Below are 20287 nucleotides of genomic sequence, written 5' to 3'. Positions count from 1 at the left end.
AATCCCTGTCAAGATTATGTGTATTTATTTCTCGGAACAAGTACATTTTTTATTCTATTTGATAGAATTGCTAGAATTGACCCTTTATTGCCAGAAATGTATTATGTCATATTCTGAATTCATGCCCGAAGGCCAACTTGTTCTCATTTTGTGAATCCAAACGGCTTCTTTCTGAGCGAGTTTTTCGTCCCTGCTCTGTCCCCTGTTATCCTTAAACACCTTTTCTATTATAGTCCATTTCAAGGAACCTGTGTTACTGCCATGTTGAAGTTTAAAGTGTTGCACTAAAGGTGTGGACAGGAATCCATGTTTTATGTTACTGATATGTTCCTTGATCCTTTCCCGTACTTCCCTTGTCGTGAGCCCTACGTATTGTAGGTCACACAAGGTACATGTTAATACATAAACAACATAAGTCTCTCTACAATTGAGACACGTTTAGTGAGAAAATCTTTCTCTTTGACAACTTGTAGCAGAGAATAGCTATAAAGTTCTGAGAATGATGCTGTTGTAGTAATTAGAGAGTGATAATAACCAAATGCAAACTTGAAATTTAAAATAGGTTCAGATTTTGTTATGTAGCAGTGTCCAGGAAACAAAATGGATTTATATGGATACTTGCGATTAGATGATTTTAAGCATAGCTAAAAGGAAAGGCTGTAGTTTGAATATGCTGGTAAAATCCATGCTGGAACAGTCTCAGACCTCTGTTCTGGAACAAAACTTTAAAGCTAATTCAATGCACATTAGGCCTGAGAAGATTTAAAAAGAGGCTGAGGGAATCAGGTGCATGAATGATTAATTAATTTGGCAGCTAAGTTTAATGCAGATACTCCCCAAACAGTATGATTGTCAGTAGCAGGGAAGGCAGTCTTAAAGGGACAGTGATATCAGGCAGGGATATGTTACAGATTTAGTCCAGGACTGAGCCGGCTTCCAAGTACTCTTGGGTTGCTCGGGCTTGGAGGAGGATTGTTGTCGTTGGGATTTGTCAGAACGAAAGGAACGAAAATTAGAAGATTGTCGTCCCTTAGATTTGTTCTTCTTATCTTGCAGTAGGAAGGCACCCTTACCTCCGGTAACCATAGAAATAATGGAATCCAGGCCTGGACCAAATAAAATCTTTCCCTTGAAGGGAAGAGATAGGAGTCTGTACTTAGAAGTCATATCCACAGACCAAGACTTCAACCAGAGCGCCCGGCAGGCTAGGACCGCAAAGCCAGAGGCCTTTGCATTTAGGCAAATAATTTGCATGTTCGCATCACAGATAAAAGAATTAGCAATTCTCAGAGCTTTAATTCTGTCTTGAATATCCTCAAGGGGAGACTCTACCTCAATAAGTTCTGACAAAGAGTTGCACCAGTAGGTAGCCGTTCCGGCAACCGCGGCAACTGCAGCCGCCTGTTGAAACAAAAATCCAGTATGTTGAAACTTATTTCTCAGGAAGGTTTCCATTTTCTTATCCATCGGCTCTCTGAACGAAGAACTATCCTCAAGAGGTATAGTAGTACGATTAGCAAGCGTAGAGATAGCACCATCCACCTTAGGAATGGAACCCTACAAATCCAGTTGAGAGTCTGGGACCGGGAACAACTTTTTAAAAGTAGACAAGGGGGAAAAGGAAGAACCAATTCTTTCCCATTCAACCTTAGTAATGTTCGCCATCTTAACCGGCACAGGAGCGCGGGCTCTGGAATGTCTAACCTAGACAGAACCTTCTTCAATAAAAAACGCAAGTGCTCAATTTTAAATCTAAAGGACGGTTCCTCCACAGCAGGAGGCTTAGACGCTAAGGACTCCGACCCAGAAAGTTTACCCTCTGAAGCTACAGAGCTTAACTCATCATCGAATAACTGGGACATAATAGCTAAATCTGATAAATATTTAGATGACTCCGGGTCAGGAGAGCTATGTTTAACCTTTTTCTTGCATTTGTTAGAGCGATGTAATGGGGCCGCAGACACCGCCATTTGTAACTGCATGGCAAAGTCCGCAGGAAGAATGCCCCCTCAGGATAAAGGATTAGATGTGCTATGGGGAACTGCATGTGGAGTGGATAATGTAGCAAGGGTAGTTACCTTACGGGACGCCGAGATCTGAGAGGTAGACGGCTCAGAGGGACTAAGAGCCTTAGCAGGCTTGTCTAAGGCTTCTTAGACTTTATAATGGTGTTAAGGCATGTGGAACATAATTGAGTGGATGTGAAAACAACGGCCTCCTCAAAATATAAACAGGTATGATTTAGTACAGAAGGAGTACCTTCTAACATGTCAGAGCCCTCCATATCTCAGGTTATACCCACAGAAGGACACAAATAAAAACGTTTTTATTATAGAAAACTGCACCTTTATACTTCCAATGACTGGGGCACTCACCACCTCCTAGACCCAGACAGTTAACAGAGGAAACGCTCTCCTCAGGTTCGAGTCTCAGCCAGAATGGAGGAAATTAACATAGACCACACACGGTCACATGAAGTGCAAAACAGTACTTCCCCTGTTATTACAAATATAACAAGTTTTAGGAGCTGTGCAACACTTTCAAAAATGAAAGTGAAACTTAAAAGTGAACCCTGTTTGTTCCAGCCAAAAACACACAGTTTATCAGCACAGGAAAAAAACACACAAAGCAGCATGCAAATAATTAATACACTGATTAATTAACCCCAACTGTTCAATAAACCCCCTTCAGAGGATATTAACCCTGGATCCTACCAAGGTATAAAAGAGCCACACTGTGACCCTGTTATAGCGTTTTATGTGCAAAAATGTAAACAATCTTACCTCCAGGATCCATGCTGTGGAACAGAACACAGTCTCTCAAGTGTGACAGTCTTATAGCAGCGCTCCTGATATGGACTTGAGTGAAAGAAAGCAGGCAGTGAAACTCATCAACACTGATTGCTTAGGAGCTGTTAGCAGTAGTCTGGATGGTTTTGCAGAAAAACTTTCCCTGCATCTCTAGACTCTACAGGGAGTGCAGAATTATTAGGCAAATGAGTATTTTGACCACATCATCCTCTTTATGCATGTTGTCTTACTCCAAGCTGTATAGGCTCGAAAGCCTACTACCAATTAAGCATATTAGGTGATGTGCATCTCTGTAATGAGAAGGGGTGTGGTCTAATGACATCAACACCCTATATCAGGTGTGCATAATTATTAGGCAACTTCCTTTCCTTTGGCAAAATGGGTCAAAAGAAGGACTTGGCAGGCTCAGAAAAGTCAAAAATAGTGAGATATCTTGCAGAGGGATGCAGCACTCTTAAAATTGCAAAGCTTCTGAAGCGTGATCATCGAACAATCAAGCGTTTCATTCAAAATAGTCAACAGGGTCGCAAGAAGCGTGTGGAAAAACCAAGGCGCAAAATAACTGCCCATGAACTGAGAAAAGTCAAGCGTGCAGCTGCCAAGATGCCACCAGTTTGGCCATATTTCAGAGCTGCAACATCACTGGAGTGCCCAAAAGCACAAGGTGTGCAATACTCAGAGACATGGTCAAGGTAAGAAAGGCTGAAAGACGACCACCACTGAACAAGACACACAAGCTGAAACGTCAAGACTGGGCCAAGAAATATCTCAAGACTGATTTTTCTAAGGTTTTATGGACTGATGAAATAAGAGTGAGTCTTGATGGGCCGGATGGATGGGCCCGTGGCTGGATTGGTAAAGGGCAGAGAGCTCCAGTCCGACTCAGACGCCAGCAAGGTGGAGGTGGAGTACTGGTTTGGGCTGGTATCATCAAAGATGAGCTTGTGGGGCCTTTTCGGGTTGAGGATGGAGTCAAGCTCAACTCCCAGTCATACTGCCAGTTTCTGGAAGACACCTTCTTCAAGCAGTGGTACAGGAAGAAGTCTGCATCCTTCAAGAAAAACATGATTTTCATGCAGGACAATGCTCCATCACACGCGTCCAAGTACTCCACAGCCTGGCTGGCAAGAAAGGGTATAAAAGAAGAAAATCTAATGACATGGCCTCCTTGTTCACCTGATCTGAACCCCATTGAGAACCTGTGGTCCATCATCAAATGTGAGATTTACAAGGAGGGAAAACAGTACACCTCTCTGAACAGTGTCTGGGAGGCTGTGGTTGCTGCTGCACGCATGTTGATGGTGAACAGATCAAAACACTGACAGAATCCATGGATGGCAGGCTTTTGAGTGTCCTTGCAAAGAAAGGTGGCTATATTGGTCACTGATTTGTTTTTGTTTTGTTTTTGAATGTCAGAAATGTATATTTGTGAATGTTGAGATGTTATATTGGTTTCACTGGTAAAAATAAATAATTCAAATGGGTATATATTTGTTTTTTGTTAAGTTGCCTAATAATTATGCACAGTAATAGTCACCTGCACACACAGATATCCCCCTAAAATAGCTAAAACTAAAAACAAACTAAAAACTACTTCCAAAAATATTCAGCTTTGATATTAATGAGTTTTTTGGGTTCATTGAGAACATGGTTGTTGTTCAATAATAAAATTAATCCTCAAAAATACAACTTGCCTAATAATTCTGCACTCCCTGTATCTTTCATCAATACTCTCACATAGAGGTTGACATTACTACTTAAAACTCCAGTCCTATCTCGAAGGGCAGATACCCTTTTTCAGGACTCTCTGAATCTTCTGACACTTCTCTGCCACCTCCTTACGTGACGAAAGGCAAAGAATGACTGGGGTAATGAGGAAGTGGGAGGGATATTTAAGCCTTTGGCTGGGGTGTCTTTGCATCCTCCTGGTGGCCTGGTGTTGTATTTCCCAACAGTAAGGAATTATGCCGTGGACGCTCCCTATATTAGGAAGGAAATTTGATTTTGATTTTCCCGAATGATGGATAAAGGGGGAGCTCTCCCACTTATTCTTCTGTGTGTTTATCTCTGTCATGCACTTGCCCTTACTGTCGTTAATTTGGTGTTGTTGAATATCTACTACATAGACAAGGACTTTAGCTTAGACTTTGTTTTCTATAAAATGTGCATCAAAGGTATCATAGATATAATAGTTTGAAATGTTAGACTACTAAGTATACTATATTTCTCTGTATCACACTCAGTTGGAACTTATTGTTCTTCTCCTGTTATACTGAACAATCTGTAGATTTTAGAATATGTTATAATAAACATTATTAAAGCATTAAAATCTCTTGGATTGGAATAATTCTGTCAGCACAGAGAACTGGACGCAAAAAGTCATTGTAATGCCTTGCAATAAATGGGTTTTCTAATGCCTTCTTTCTAAAGCTCTGGTAAATGTACCCCTTGGGGTAGGTGGAGATTTGGTAAGGGGGTACTCAGTGACTTGCCCTGCTCTTTATTATTTTATTTTATTTTTTCTTTGATACACAGAAAGTTTACCTTAGCTGTATTTTAGAAATCAAGGTTTCTCAATTCTACTCTCATGCAAAACTACCAGGCCAGACTCTGATTGGTTCTTAGTACTCCAAGTACTGCATTAAGAAATGCAGATTTAAAGTTTGTCACATGGATAGTGCAGGGTAAGGTGTAAATACTACTGTGTAAAGTGTCACAGAGACATATGCCAGATATAGGACTTATGTCATGACATCCAATGCAAAAAAGTTTTAACATGAAGACATAACATTAAAGAACTATCATCTAGATTACGAGTTTTGCGGTAACAGGGGTGCGGTGCTAGCGCTCAGTTTATGCTCACCGCTCACCTACAAACAACGCTGATATTATAGGTTTTTTTAAACCCGGCATTAGCCGCAAAATTTAGCTTCACATCTCACCTCAATACCAGCGTTGCTTACGGTAGTGGTGAGCTGGCAAAACGTGCTTGTGCACGATTTCCCCATAGGAATCAATGGGGCAGATTCGGCTGAAAAAAACAAAAAAGCAGCGTTCAGCTCCTAGCGCAGCCCCATTGATTCCTATGGGGAAAGTAAATTTATGTCTACACCTAACACCCTAACATGAACCCTGAGTCTAAACACCCCTAATCTTACACTTATTAACCCCTAATCTGCCACCCCTGACATCGCCGCAACCTACTTTATATTATTAACCTCTAATCTGCCGCTCTGGACACCGCCGCCACCTACATTATACTAATGAACCCCTAATCACATCGCCGACACCTACTTTTTATTTATTAACCCCTAATCTGCCTTCCCCAATGTCGCCGCCACCTAACTACACTTATTAACCCCTAATCTGCCATCGCCAACGTCGCTGCCACTATACTAAATTTATTAACACCTAAATCTAAGTGTAACCCTAACCCCAACAACTCCCAAACTTAAATATAAATTAAAATAATCTAAATAAAATTTCTACAATTAAATAAAATTTTCCTATTTAAAACTAAATACTTACCTATAAAATAAACCCTAAGCTAGCTACAATATAACTAATAGTTACATTCAGGGTACTAAAATCTCAGGGTTTTATTTTATTTTACAGGCAACTTTGTATTTATTTTAACTAGGTACAATAGTTATTAAATAGTTATTAACTATTTATCTAGTTAAAATAAATACAAATTTACCTGTAAAATAAAACCTAACCTAAGTTACAATTACACCTAACACTACACTATAATTAAATTAATTCCATAAATTAACTACAATTAAATACAATTAAATAAAATAAACTAAAGTACGGAAAAAAACACTGAATTACAGAAAATAATAAAATAATTACAAGAATTTTAAACTAATTACACCTAATATAATACCCCTAATAAAATAAAAAAGCCCCCCAAAATAAAACAAATCCCTACCCTACACTAAATTACAAATAGCCCTTAAAAGGGCCTTTTGCAGGCATTGCCCCAAAGTAATCAGCTCTTTTACCTGTAAAAAAAATACAATACCCCCCCAACATTACAACCCACCACCCACACACCCAACCCTACTCTAAAACCCACCCAATCCCCCCTTAATAAAACCTAACACTAACCCCTTGAGGATCACCCTATCTTGAGATGTCTTCACCCAACCGGGCAGAAGTGGTCCTCCAGATGGCCAGAAGTTTTCATACGATCCGGGCAGAATTGGACCTCCAGACAGGCAGAAGTCTTCATCGGATCTAGGCAGAAGAGGACCTCCAGACGGGCAGAAGTCTTCATCCAGGCGGCATCTTCTATCTTCATCCATCCGGAGCGGAGCAGGTCCATCTTTAAGCCATCCGACGCGGAGCATACTCTTCCATCCAACGACTAACACTAAATGACGGTACCTTTAAGTGATGTCATCCAAGATGGCGTCCCTTCAATTCCGATTGGCTGATAGAATTCTATCAGCCAATCGGAATTAAGGTAGAAAAAATCCTATTGGCTGATGCAATCAGCCAATAGGATTGAACTTCAATCCTATTGGCTGATGCAATCAGCCAATAGGATTGAACTTCAATCCTATTGGCTGATCCAATCAGCCAATAGGATTGAGCTCAATCCTATTGGCTGATTGGATCAGCCAATGGGATTTTTCTACCTTAATTCCGACTGGCTGATAGAATTCTATCAGCCAATCGGAATTGAAGGGACGCCATATTGGATGACGTCACTTAAAGGTACTGTCATTTAGTGTTAGTCATTGGATGGAAGAGGATGCTCCGTGTCGGATGGCTTAAAGATGGACCCGCTCCGCTCCGGATGGATGAAGATAGAAGATGCCGTCTGGATGAAGACTTCTGCCCGTCTGGAGGTCCTCTTCTGCCCGGATCGGATGAAGACTTCTGCCCCTCTGGAGGTCCACTTCTGCCCGGATCGGATGAAGACTTCTGGCTGTCTGGAGGACCACTTCTGCCCGGTTGGGTGAAGACATCTCAAGGTAGTGTGATCTTCAAGGGGTTAGTGTTAGGTTTTATTAAGGGGGGATTGGGTGGGTTTTAGAGTAGGGTTGGGTGTGTGGGTGGTGGGTTGTAATGTTGGGGGGGGTATTGTATTTTTTTTACAGGTAAAAGAGCTGATTACTTTGGGGCAATGCCCCACAAAAGGCCCTTTTAAGGGCTATTTGTAATTTAGTGTAGGGTAGGGATTTTTTTTTATTTTGTGGGGGCCTTTTTAATTTTATTAGGGGGATTAGATTAGGTGTAATTAGTTTAAAATTCTTGTAATTATTTTATTATTTTCTGTAATTTAGTGGGGGGGGGGTTTCGTACATTAGTTTATTTAATTTAATTGTATTTAATTGTAGTTATTTTAGGGAATTAATTTAATTATAGTGTAGTGTTAGGTGTAATTGTAACTTAGATAAGGTTTTATTTTACAGGTAAATGTGTATTTATTTTAACTAGGTAGCTATTAAATAGTTAATAACTATTTAATAACTATTGTACCTAGTTAAAATAAATACAAAGTTGCCTGTAAAATAAAAATAAACCCTGAGATAACTACAATGTAACTATTAGTTATATTGTAGCTAGCTTAGGGTTTATTTTATAGGTAAGTATTTAGTTTTAAATAGGAATAATTTATTTAATTGTAGTAATTTTATTTAGATTATTTTAATTTATATTTAAGCTAGGGGGTGTTAGGGTTAGACTTAGATTTAGGGGTTAATAATTTTAGTACAGTGGCGGCGACGTTGGGGCGGCAGATTAGGGGTTAATAAAATTTAACTAGTGTTTGCGAGGCGGGAGTGAGGCGGTTTAGGGGTTAATATATTTATTACAGTGGCGGCAATATCCGGTCGGCAGATTAGGGGTTAAAAAATGTATTTAAGTGTTTGCGATGTGCGGGGGGGCCTCGGTTTAGGGGTTAATAGATAGTTTATTGGTGTTAGTGTACTTTTTAACACTTTAGTTAAGAGTTTTATGTTACGGCGTTAGCACATAAAACTCTTAACTACTGACTTTGCGGTAGGAGTCTTGACAGGAGAGGGTGTACCGCTCACTTTTTCCAAGACTCGTAATACCGGCGTTATGCAAGTCCCATTGAAAAGATAGGATACGCAATTGACATAAGTGGATTTGCGGTATGCTCGAGTCGCAGAAAAAAAGTGAGCGGTACACCTGTACCTGTCAGACTAGTAATACAAGCGGGCGTTAAAAAGCAGCATTGGGACCTCTCAACGCTGCTTTTTAAGACTCGTAATCTAGGTGTATATGTTGTGTGTTTTCTGTACAAGGCGCTTTCTTATTTGCTGCTCTAATATTTCCAAAGATTGGGTGAATTTGCATTCAGTAAAACTGGACTTTAAAATAAATTACTGAAAAAAGAAAAATATAACTGTAACCACCTTGTCATAATCTAGGTATGCACAATTGCCTCTCATTTCTTAAACCTAATATTTACATGTTGCAGCTGGAATACATAGTGCAAAAATGTTTGCCTGTAGGGGCTACAAGAAGGCTGCGAACAGTGTTCTAAAGGATTTAAATGACCTTGCATTTAAATTTCAGAAGAACTGTTGTACTTTGTACAAAAGGTAAATTATCCTTCTCTTCTAGCATTGGTAGACAAAAAAAATCTTGTCACCAATTTTCTCTTATAGATTCAGTGGATTTTATTGTTGAGAAAATAATTTAATTTTTTCTACTTCTAATTGAATCTGGCACAAAATAAGGATAAATGCTTAAAACCAGCACAATGCAAAAAGCCAGGGAACTATAAATAAACCCACTGATTAACCAAGTCACATATTTGCTGCTCTTTGACATTTCCTAATTTGGGAAAATAGCTAAACATTGTGCAGCAAGTTGCAAACCTTCTAGGCTAAAAGTAGATGAGGTAATCGTTTACCTAAATGTTGTGTTTCTTTGTGTAAAGTAGACCCTTAGGGTATAGAAATGGGCAGTATATTTAGGAAGTAAATACCAGAAAGTCTCTTTTGTATTATTATTATTATTATTATTATTATTATTAATATTTTTTGTAACATGCCAGCACATTTCTCAGCTCTGTAAAGGGATACAAAAGATTGCAGACTCTGACAAAATAATTAATGGTCCCTACTCATTTAGACAGCTCACTATCTATGTGGACAATGTAGTTAAAGGGACAGAGAATACAATTATTAACAACGTTCCAATGTACTTTTATCGTCAAATTTGCTTTATTCTCTTGGTATCCTTTGTTGAAGGATCAACAATTCACTACTGGGATCTAATTGAACACATCAGGGGAGCCAATGACAACCGTCCAGTCATTTACATGCAGCCACCAATCAGCAGCTAGTTCCCATTAGTGCATTGCTGCTCCTGAGCTTACCTATGAATAATTTTTAACAACAGATACAAAAAGAAGGAAGCAAATTAGATAATAAAAGTAGATTAAAAAGTTTTTTTAAATGTCTAAATCATGAAATCATTTGTTTGGGTTTCATGTCCCTTTAAATAATGTTATTTGTCTTCCCTGTCTGCCTGATAAAATGTGTTCATTCCAAAACAGTATCTTGCATGCTTACATTAAGGTTGCCAACTGTCCGTTAATGACCTGGACAGTTCGGGTCTCCATTTGTGTGTCCGGGTTTGGAGCTGAGTCAGACCCGGACATGCACTGTCCGGGTTTGGTGGGAAACAGCCACAACCAAAAATCGGACATTGTGCATTTGCAACCTATTGCACATGACTACATAGTGTTTTTGTGTGTGTCTGTGTGTTTAAGTATCTTTGTGAGTGAGAGTGTGTGTGTTTATTGTTGTCTGTCTGTGTGAATCTGGGTGTATGAGTGTGTGTGAATGAGTGAGTGTATTTGTGTGTGCGTAAGAGTGTGTGTGTTTATTGTTGTCTGTCTGTGTGAATCTGGGTGTATGAGTGTGTGTGAATGAGTGAGTGTATTTGTGTGTGCGTGAAAGAGTGTGTGTGTGTGTGTGAAAGAGAATGTGTGTGTGTGAGGGCGCGTTGGTGTCTTTGTGTGTGTGAGAGAAAGTGTGTGTGTGTGAGAGAGAGACAGTATGTGTGTTAGTATGTTAGTGTGTGTGAGATAGAGAGTTTGTGAGAGTTTGAATAGATATGAGCGTTTGTGTTTATGTGCTATTATACATAGTGTGTATTCTGCAAAAAAACTTTTGCTGTACACAGCGCAAGAGTGTTTGGGTTTTGGCTTTAACTAGAGGTGACTACCTTAGCATACATCCTAAATTTCATATAAGGAAATACAGAGAAATGTTTTAATATAAAATATAGTCAGTAAGACCTAGTAATTTATTTATCCCTAAGCAATTAACAATCTCCAGAGGAATGTACCAGATGTGAGCTGCTTAACATCCGGTGACCTAACTTGCAAAAAACAGCAATCTAATTCTAGCATATGTGCTGGTAGTCATTATACTTATTTATATTGCTCGAAGGAAAAATACATTTGACCTTTTCTACTATGTATTAACAGACGGCTAGATTTAGAGTTCTGCGGCCAAAGGGGTGCGTTAGCTACGCGTGCTTTTTTTCTCCTGCACCTTTTAAACAACGCTGGTATTTAGAGTTCACAGAATGGCTGCGTTAGGCTCCAAAAAGGGAGCGTACAGGCATATTTACCGCCACTGCAACTCTCGATACCAGCGTTGCTTACGGACGCGGCCAGCTTCAAAAACGTGCTTGTGCACGATTCCCCCATAGAAAACAATGGGGCTGTTTGAGCTGAAAAAAAACCTAACACCTGCAAAAAAGCAGCGTTCAGCTCCTAACGCAGCCCCATTGTTTGCTATGGGGAAACACTTCCTAAGTCTGCACCTAACACCCTAACATGTACCCCGAGTCTAAACACCCCTAACCTTACACTTATTAACCCCTAATCTGCCGCCCCCGCTATCGCTGACCCCTGCATATTATTATTAACCCCTAATCTGCCGCTCCGTACACCACCGCCACCTACATTATAGCTATGTACCCCTAATCTGCTGCCCCTAACACCGCCGACCCCTATATTATATTTATTAACCCCTAATCTGCCCCCCTCAACGTCGCCTCCACCTGCCTACACTTATTAACCCCTAATCTGCCGAGCGGACCGCACCACTACTATAATAAAGTTATTAACCCCTAATCCGCCTCACTCCCGCCTCAATAACCCTATAATAAATAGTATTAACCCCTAATCTGCCCTCCCTAACATCGCCGACACCTAACTTCAATTATTAACCCCTAATCTGCCGACCGAAATCTCGCCGCTGCTGTAATAAATGGATTAACCCCTAAAGCTAAGTCTAACCCTAACACTAACACCCCCCTAAGTTAAATATAATTTAAATCTAACGAAATAAATTAACTCTTATTAAATAAATTATTCCTATTTAAAGCTAAATACTTACCTGTAAAATAAACCCTAATATAGCTACAATATTAATTATAATTATATTATAGCTATTTTAGGATTTATATTTATTTTACAGGCAACTTTGTATTTATTTTAACCAGGTACAATAGCTATTAAATAGTTAAGAACTATTTAATAGTTACCTAGTTAAAATAATTACAAAATTACCTGTAAAATAAATCCTAGCCTAAGTTACAATTAAACCTAACACTACACTATCAATAAATTAATTAAATAAAATACCTACAATTATCTACAATTAAACCTAACACTACACTATCAATAAATTTATTAAATACAATATCTACAAATAAATACAATGAAATAAACTAACTAAAGTACAAAAAATAAAAAAGAACTAAGTTACAAAAAATAAAAAAATATTTACAAACATTAGAAAAATATTACAACAATTTTAAACTAATTACACCTACTCTAAACCTCCTAATAAAATAACAAAGCCCCCCAAAATAAAAAAATGCCCTACCCTATTCTAAATTAAAAAAGTTCAAAGCTCTTTTACCTTACCAGCCCTGAACAGGGCCCTTTGCGGGGCATGCCCCAAAGAATTCAGCTCTTTTGCCTGTAAAAAAAACACATACAATACCCCCCCCCAACATTACAACCCACCACCCACATACCCCTAATCTAACCCAAACCCCCTTAAATAAACCTAACACTAAGCCCCTGAAGATCTCCCTACCTTGTCTTCACCTCACCGGGTCCCGATCTGTCCAGAAGAGCCTCCGATGTCTTGATCCAAGCCCAAGCGGGGGGCTGAAGAGTGACGTCCATCCTCGGGCTGAAGTCTGGATCCAAGCGGCGGCTGAAGAAATCCATCATCGGGCTGAAGTCGGAAGTCCATCATCGGGATGAAGTCTTCTATCAAGCAGCATCTTCAATCTTCTTTCTTCCGGAGCGGAGCCATCTTGTTCCCAGCAGACGCGGATCCATCCTCTTCTAACGACGCCTACTAGCCGAATGATGGTTCCTTTAAATGACGTCATCCAAGATGGCGTCCGTCGAATTCCGATTGGCTGATAGGATTCTATCAGCCAATCGGAATTAAGGTAGGAAAATTCTGATTGGCTGATGGAATCAGCCAATCAGATTGAGCTCGCATTCTATTGGCTGATCGGAACAGCCAATAGAATGCGAGCTCAATCTGATTGGCTGATCGGATCAGCCAATCGGATTGAACTTGAATCTGATTGGCTGATTCCATCAGCCAATCAGAATTTTCCTACCTTAATTCCGATTGGCTGAAAGAATCCTATCAGCCAATCGGAATTTGACGGACGCCATCTTGGATGACGTCATTTAAAGGAACCGTCATTCGGCTAGTAGGCGTCGTTCGAAGAGGATGGATCCGCGTCGGCTGGGAACAAGATGGCTCCGCTCCGCTCCGGAAGAAAGAAGATTGAAGATGCTGCTTGATAGAAGACTTCATCCCGATGATGGACTTCCGACTTCAGCCCGATGATGGATTTCTTCAGCCGCCGCTTGGATCCAGACTTCAGCCCGAGGATGGACGTCACTCTTCAGCCCCCCGCTTGGGCTTGGATCAACACTTCCGAGGCTTTTATCAAGACTTCCGAGGACGGATCGGTGAACCTGGCATGGTGAAGATAAGGTAGGAAGATCTTCAGGGGCTTAGTGTTAGGTTTATTTAAGGGGGGTTTGGGTTAGATTAGGGGTATGTGGGTGGTGGGTTGTAATGTTGGGGGGGGTATTGTATGTGTTTTTTTTACAGGCAAAAGAGCTGAATTCTTTGGGGCATGCCCCGCAAAAGGGCCCTGTTCAGGGCTGGTAAGGTAAAAGAGCTTTGAACTTTTTTAATTTAGAATAGGGTAGGGCATTTTTTTATTTTGTTGGGCTTTGTTATTTTATTAGGGGGCTTAGAGTAGGTGTAATTAGTTTAAAATTGTTGTAATATTTTTCTAATGTTTGTAAATATTTTTTTATTTTTTGTAACTTAGTTCTTTTTTATTGTTTGTACTTTAGTTAGTTTATTTAAATGTATTTATTTGTAGGTATTGTATTTAATTAATTTATTGATAGTGTAGTGTTAGGTTTAATTGTAGGTAATTGTAGGTATTTTATTTAATTAATTTATTGATAGTGTAGTGGTAGGTTTAATTGTAACTTATGTTAGGATTTATTTTACAGGTAATTTTGTAATTATTTTAACTAGGTAACTATTAAATAGTTCTTAACTATTTAATAGCTATTGTACCTGGTTAAAATAAATACAAAGTTGCCTGTAAAATAAATATTAATCCTAAAATAGCTACAATATAATTATAATTTATATTGTAGCTATATTAGGGTTTATTTTACAGGTAAGTATTTTACAGGAATAATTTATTTAATAAGAGTTAATTTATTTCGTTAGAATAAAATTATATTTAACTTAGGGGGGTGTTAGGATTAGGGTTAGAATTAGCTTTAGGGGTTAAAAAATTTATTAGAGTAGCGGTGAGCTCCGATCGGCATATTAGGGGTTAATACTTGAAGTTAGGTGTCGGCGATGTTAGGGAGGGCAGATTAGGGGTTAATACTATTTATTATAGGGTTATTGAGGCGGGAGTGAGGCGGATTAGGGGTTAATAACTTTATTATAGTAGCGGTGCGGTCCGCTCGGCAGATTAGGGGTTAATAAGTGTAGGCAGGTGGAGGTGACGTTGAGGGGGGCAGATTAGGGGTTAATAAATATAATATAGGGGTCGGCGGTGTTAGGCGCAGCAGATTAGGGGTACATAGCTATAATGTAGGTGGCAGCGGTGTAGGGAGCGGCAGATTAGGGGTTAATAATAATATGCAGGGGTCAGCGATAGCGGGGGCGGCAGATTAGGGGTTAATAAATATAATATAGGGGTCAGCGGTGTTAGGGGCAGCAGATTAGGGGTTCATAGGGATAATGTAGGTGGCAGCGGTGTGCGGTCGGCAGATTAGGGGTTAAAAAATTTTAATAGAGTGGCGGCGATGTGGGGCGACCTCGGTTTAGGGGTACATAGGTATTTATGGGTGTTAGTGTACTTTAGAGCACAGTAGTTAAGAGTTTTATGAACCGGCGTTAGCCCAGAAAGCTCTTAACTCCTGTTTTTTTTCTGCGGCTGGAGTTTTGTCGTTAGATTTCTAATGCTCACTTCAGCCACGACTCTAAATACCGGCGTTAGAAAGATCCCATTGAAAAGATAGGATACGCAATTGACGTAAGGGGATCTGCGGTATGGAAAAGTCGCGGCTGGAAAGTGAGCGTTAGACCCTTTAATGACTGGCTCCAAATACCAGAGGGCGTTAAAAACCAGCGTTAGGAGCCTCTAACGCTGGTTTTGACGGCTACCGCCCAACTCTAAATCTAGCCGAGAGTTAACCACCAAGCATTCTCATAGAAAAAAACAATATAAAGTGCTTCAACCAAAGCTGAGCATTCTGGGTAGTGGGTAGTGAAATGCAACTGAGGCTGTAGGAGCTCTAAGCCAAAATAAATATTGCCTTCAGCAAGCCTAGTTTGCATCTTGCTACAGAGAATGCGGAGCTATGTGAGAAACACTGTAGAACAGTGTTTTTCAACCAGTGTGCCGTGAGAGATCCTCAGGTGTGCTGCGGCAGACTGACAACAGTGCATCATTTACAACCATGACATTGGCATTCATTCACAGACAATCATGATTGTTTGTGAATGAATGTCAATATGTCATGTATAATTTGTAGGAGGCATTGCATGACAGCACAGTACAGTGTGCGTGTGTATATATATATCCTGTATTAGGCTACAATGTGTGATTTTGTAAAAATTTGGGATGGTGGTGTGCCACAGGATTTTTTTAATGTAAAAAAGTGTGCCACGGCAAAAAAAAGGTTGCAAATCACTGCTCTAGAAAACAAAAGATATACTATTTATTTTAAAAATGAAAGGTGCATTGTAAATGAGTCATATAAAACCTATATTTAAAATTTGTTTAGGAGCATTTTTACTGTATACTTTTGCCACTCAGAGCATGTACAAGAGACGTAAATGCAACCTATAACCATTGCCGCACTAAGGCATTTTAATGTATTGTTCATTTTTAAAAACAAAACCATATTGAATAAATGCTTCCAACACTGGGCTCTTTGTCAGTCTGTTAGAAAAACTATTTGAACTGCTTTTTGCACAGGTAAAAGCTTGTTTTCAATACTGAAGCCATTCCAGCCCATCAGAATAATAACGTCACACACCAAAACCCTTTCAAGTACTTGGCACTCTCACTAGTAGTTTTGCAATATATCAGAAAACATAGAAAACATTATTCACGTAATATATTGATGTATCAATTTTGAGAACCTTACCCTTTTGAAAGTACAATGTTGGGGGGCTGTACATTTTACACATGCTTGGTGCACATTTAAAAAAAATATAATTGTAGGTTTTTTAAAAAAAATAATAATAATAAAATACAATTTTGCTCAGATTGGAATGTTCAGAAATACCTTATGATCATCAGAATGTCCTTCCATGATTGCACTCTAAAAAAAAATTAATCGTCTCAAAATAATAGGAAAATATTAATGCCAAACATAATCAGTTAAGTTTCTACAAGTATCACACAGATGTCAAACAAACACATAATAAAATAATCAGTAATAATTAATTTGTGCAAACATTTTTCAAGATGATCTGTAAGAAATCTTGTTTAAACAATTGGAAATACAGATTTTTTATTTTTTTTATTTTTACTGTATATGAAATTCATGAAGGCCTAATAATTTAGACAATCGTTTTGTGAAATGTTTTCCCATAGCTATGATCTAAGCCTGATTGCATTTAAAATATAGGTTTCATGACCCTATTTATTATGTCATTGCTACACTACTGCATTTTGTTTACTTATACATTTTGTCTGATATGATTGTACTCTGTCATTTAAGGTGGTATGCAGGATTATAATTACATTTATGGCCAGTGTTTTGAAATTACTATTGAATTGTCATGCTGCAAGTATCCAGCTGCATCAGAACTTCTACAGTTTTGGATGGATAATAAAGTTTCTCTAATTGAATACATGAAGCAAGTTCACATGGGTATGTACAACTTATGTATCTTGTGCTTAATTATTACAGCTTATTCTAAAGCAACAGACAGTTATTCTTCTGCAAAAAAATGTTTCTCATTTTGATTTAAAAATAAATAAATAGGTTGAATAACACAAGAACTACAGAACTTTAAATAGATTGGGCTCCATTTATGTTTGGATGATTATTTACAAGATATCTTTAACAATAAGTCAACAAACATATATTTTTACACTTCAGTCTACTAGGAGGAGGCAAAAATAACTCTACATACCAGAGCTTTAATCCTACTCACTTACCCAGTCCCTCAGCCAAATTTTTTACTCCATGATGGAGCGAGGTGAATTCTGAAGTGCTTATCTACAAGATATTGAAGGAGTTTGAGACCCCGTACCTCATCAGGGAACTCACAAACAGGACAGGAGTTTTCAGCTATTCAGTGAAAATCTTCCTTTTCGAAGATGTCACATGCCTCACAGTTGTAATGTGGATTTATCTGCCAATCCCCTGGTCCAGTGAAGCCTCAAACACTGATAAAAGAGGCTTGGTTGCAGGAGCGGTACATGCAGCTGTGGGCCAAGATTCATCAAGCTCTGGAGATCCCTTGGACTGTTATTTACAAACAGTTCTAAAGCATTTGAACTTAGTTTGCGCATACAGCTGATCCTAAAATACCAAGAAAAGCTGCTGAACAACAATCTGAGAGAATCATCTAGAGCAGAGCTTTCCAAACTTTTCCTGTCGGTGACACACTTTTTAGACCTACATCATTTTGCGACACAGTAATTCAGTTGTACTGGCAAACAGGAGGTTAAACTAACTTGTTTTAAGAGATACGGACACATACATAAATGAAATAATAACAAAATGTATTTACAAGTAACAGTATGTATGTGCAAGAATCAAAAAAATGTTTAATACCACCAATAGCTACTTACTATTTTAATGGGATTTATGAGGTTGATGGGATGAACACAGTTTCTGAATATTTGGTGGAATATTAGACACTCGCATTTTTAAGATTCCCCTTCTTATGCATATATCAAGAGCAGGAACAGCAATGCACTACTGGGAGCTAGCTGCAAAAAAACCAACACATTGACTTCTGACTTCAGCTCAGCGAGTCCGACTGACCACTGACCACACTACAAATACACTGCTGTCCCACTCACTGACTACACATGCAGTCACGAGCCAATTAAGGAGACTACACGTGCAGTCTGGAGCCAATGTGCCGCCAAAGCCGCCAATGGGAATAGTTTCAGTTCCCACTGAGCTACGCCAATAGGTTAAGATGATCTGTGACCCCCTAGGTATCAATCACGTGTCAACCATGTCATATGCGTAGCAAGCGGAAAGTCGTAAACCAAAAAAAAACATTTAAAAAATAAAAAAAAATTAAAAAAATTGTGCTGAAGCAGGGACACACCTACACACTGCTGCCGACACACTAATGTGTCACGACACACAATTTGGAAAGCACTGATCTAGAGCTTGCATGCCTGGAGAGAGCAACTGCTTCACTTATTATTAGTGAATCTAGAAACTCCTCTATATCTAGACCATGTGCAGAGATGGGGATCTGGATGTATTCCTGTGCAGCTTTGAAAAGACTTGCAGACAGTACCAGCTGCTAAGGGACCAGTGGGCAAAGTATCTTACCCCTGGTCTGAAAAGCCCCTGCACTGTAGACGTTTGCAGAACTGCCTCCAGAGTTTGATCAGGACTATGATGCAATTAAGGCTGCGCTGCAGAGGAAGTATTATCTCACTTCTGAGGTTTACAGGAAAAAAATCCGGACTCTGTGGAGGGGTACATCAGAAAGCTACAGTAGTTGTGAGAAACCTGAAAACAAAAATTTTCAGCAGTGGATCCGAGGGCTAGAGGTTACCACCATGGAGGATCTTTAGGATCTGATGGTCAACAGTTAATGCAGCTGTGCCCAGCAAAAGTGTAGGAGTTGGTGCTGGATCGGAAGCCCAAAACAGAATTGAAAGAAGGGGATTTGGCAGATTTCTATACAGCTAACTGATCACCAGTGAATAGGACAAAAGCCTTTGCTGAGGGGGCATCCAACTGGATGGGTGTTACTGCACAACCCCACCCCCCATCACCAAGCCTGTTGTGCCATCTGTTGCTTCAGCTTCCTCAGGGAGAGGGGATGCTTGTATCACTTCTAGGGGCAGGGAGATACCCGCAGGTGTTTTGTTTCCAGCAGAGTGGGGCACATCAGCTACTTGCCTAGAGAAAATTAAATTGGCATAATCTGCTGGAGGAAGTCATCCCTCAGAATTACCAGCTTCTATGTTGTTTGTCAACTGGTCAGATGCAAACAACAATGAAAATCTGCAACCTGTCACTGTGGGGCACAAGGTAACACTGGGACTCAGGGACACTGGGGCAGTTGTGACTTGTGCGACCAGAGCTGGTAAGCTCTAAGGCTATTATCCCTGGCAGGACTATAGTAGTTAAAGTATTTGTGGACATACAACCTGCAGTGTCTATGGCATGTGTATATCTTGATTGGGGAGCAGGGATAGGTCTAAGAAATGTGGGGGTATCTGACAATATTCCTACTTATGTATTACTGGGTACTTATCTGGGCAGGTTATTATCACTGTATGTGCCTGACAATGATACTTGTATTCTAGTTACATTAGATATTGGCCCTGATTTGCAAAGTTTTTTTTTTTTTTTTTTTTTTTTAAAAGCTCAGAGACATGCTAAACCGGGATAGAGGACAGAATGCATGTGTGAAAAATGCTGTGCCTAAGATGTGAAAATTTGAGACAAATGACAGCAAAAGAATCAGTTGTTGCCAGAACTAGTGGGGTCCTCAATACTGAGTGAAAATGTAAGGGGAGAAAATGAAAGGGAAACAGGGCAGATGGATAATGAGTGCCAGTCTGTGCCAGGACCAGTAGAGTCCCCTGTAGAGGGTGTAAAGTGACAGAATAACTGGTAGAAGGGGCAGAAGGAAGCTATGTGCCTGTCTGTACCAGAGTAAGGG

At 39.5% G+C, this 20287-nt stretch overlaps 1 protein-coding gene across 1 annotated transcript in view; it reads left to right on the top strand.

The window, feature by feature from the left end:
* The window catches only part of LOC128662830 (carboxypeptidase M), a 312750-nt gene that overhangs the window by 269205 nt on the left and 23258 nt on the right, over positions 1-20287 (top strand). The window contains exon 7 of the mRNA XM_053716814.1: positions 17134-17286. Within this exon, the coding sequence (XP_053572789.1) occupies positions 17134-17286 (153 nt within the window). The remainder of the gene's footprint in view (positions 1-17133; positions 17287-20287) is intronic.

Source organism: Bombina bombina, chromosome 6 (assembly GCF_027579735.1).
Source record: "Bombina bombina isolate aBomBom1 chromosome 6, aBomBom1.pri, whole genome shotgun sequence".
Taxonomy (NCBI): Eukaryota; Metazoa; Chordata; class Amphibia; order Anura; family Bombinatoridae; genus Bombina; species Bombina bombina.
The sequence above is the reverse complement of the archived record's forward strand: the minus strand, read 5'-3'. Positions and strand labels throughout refer to the sequence as shown.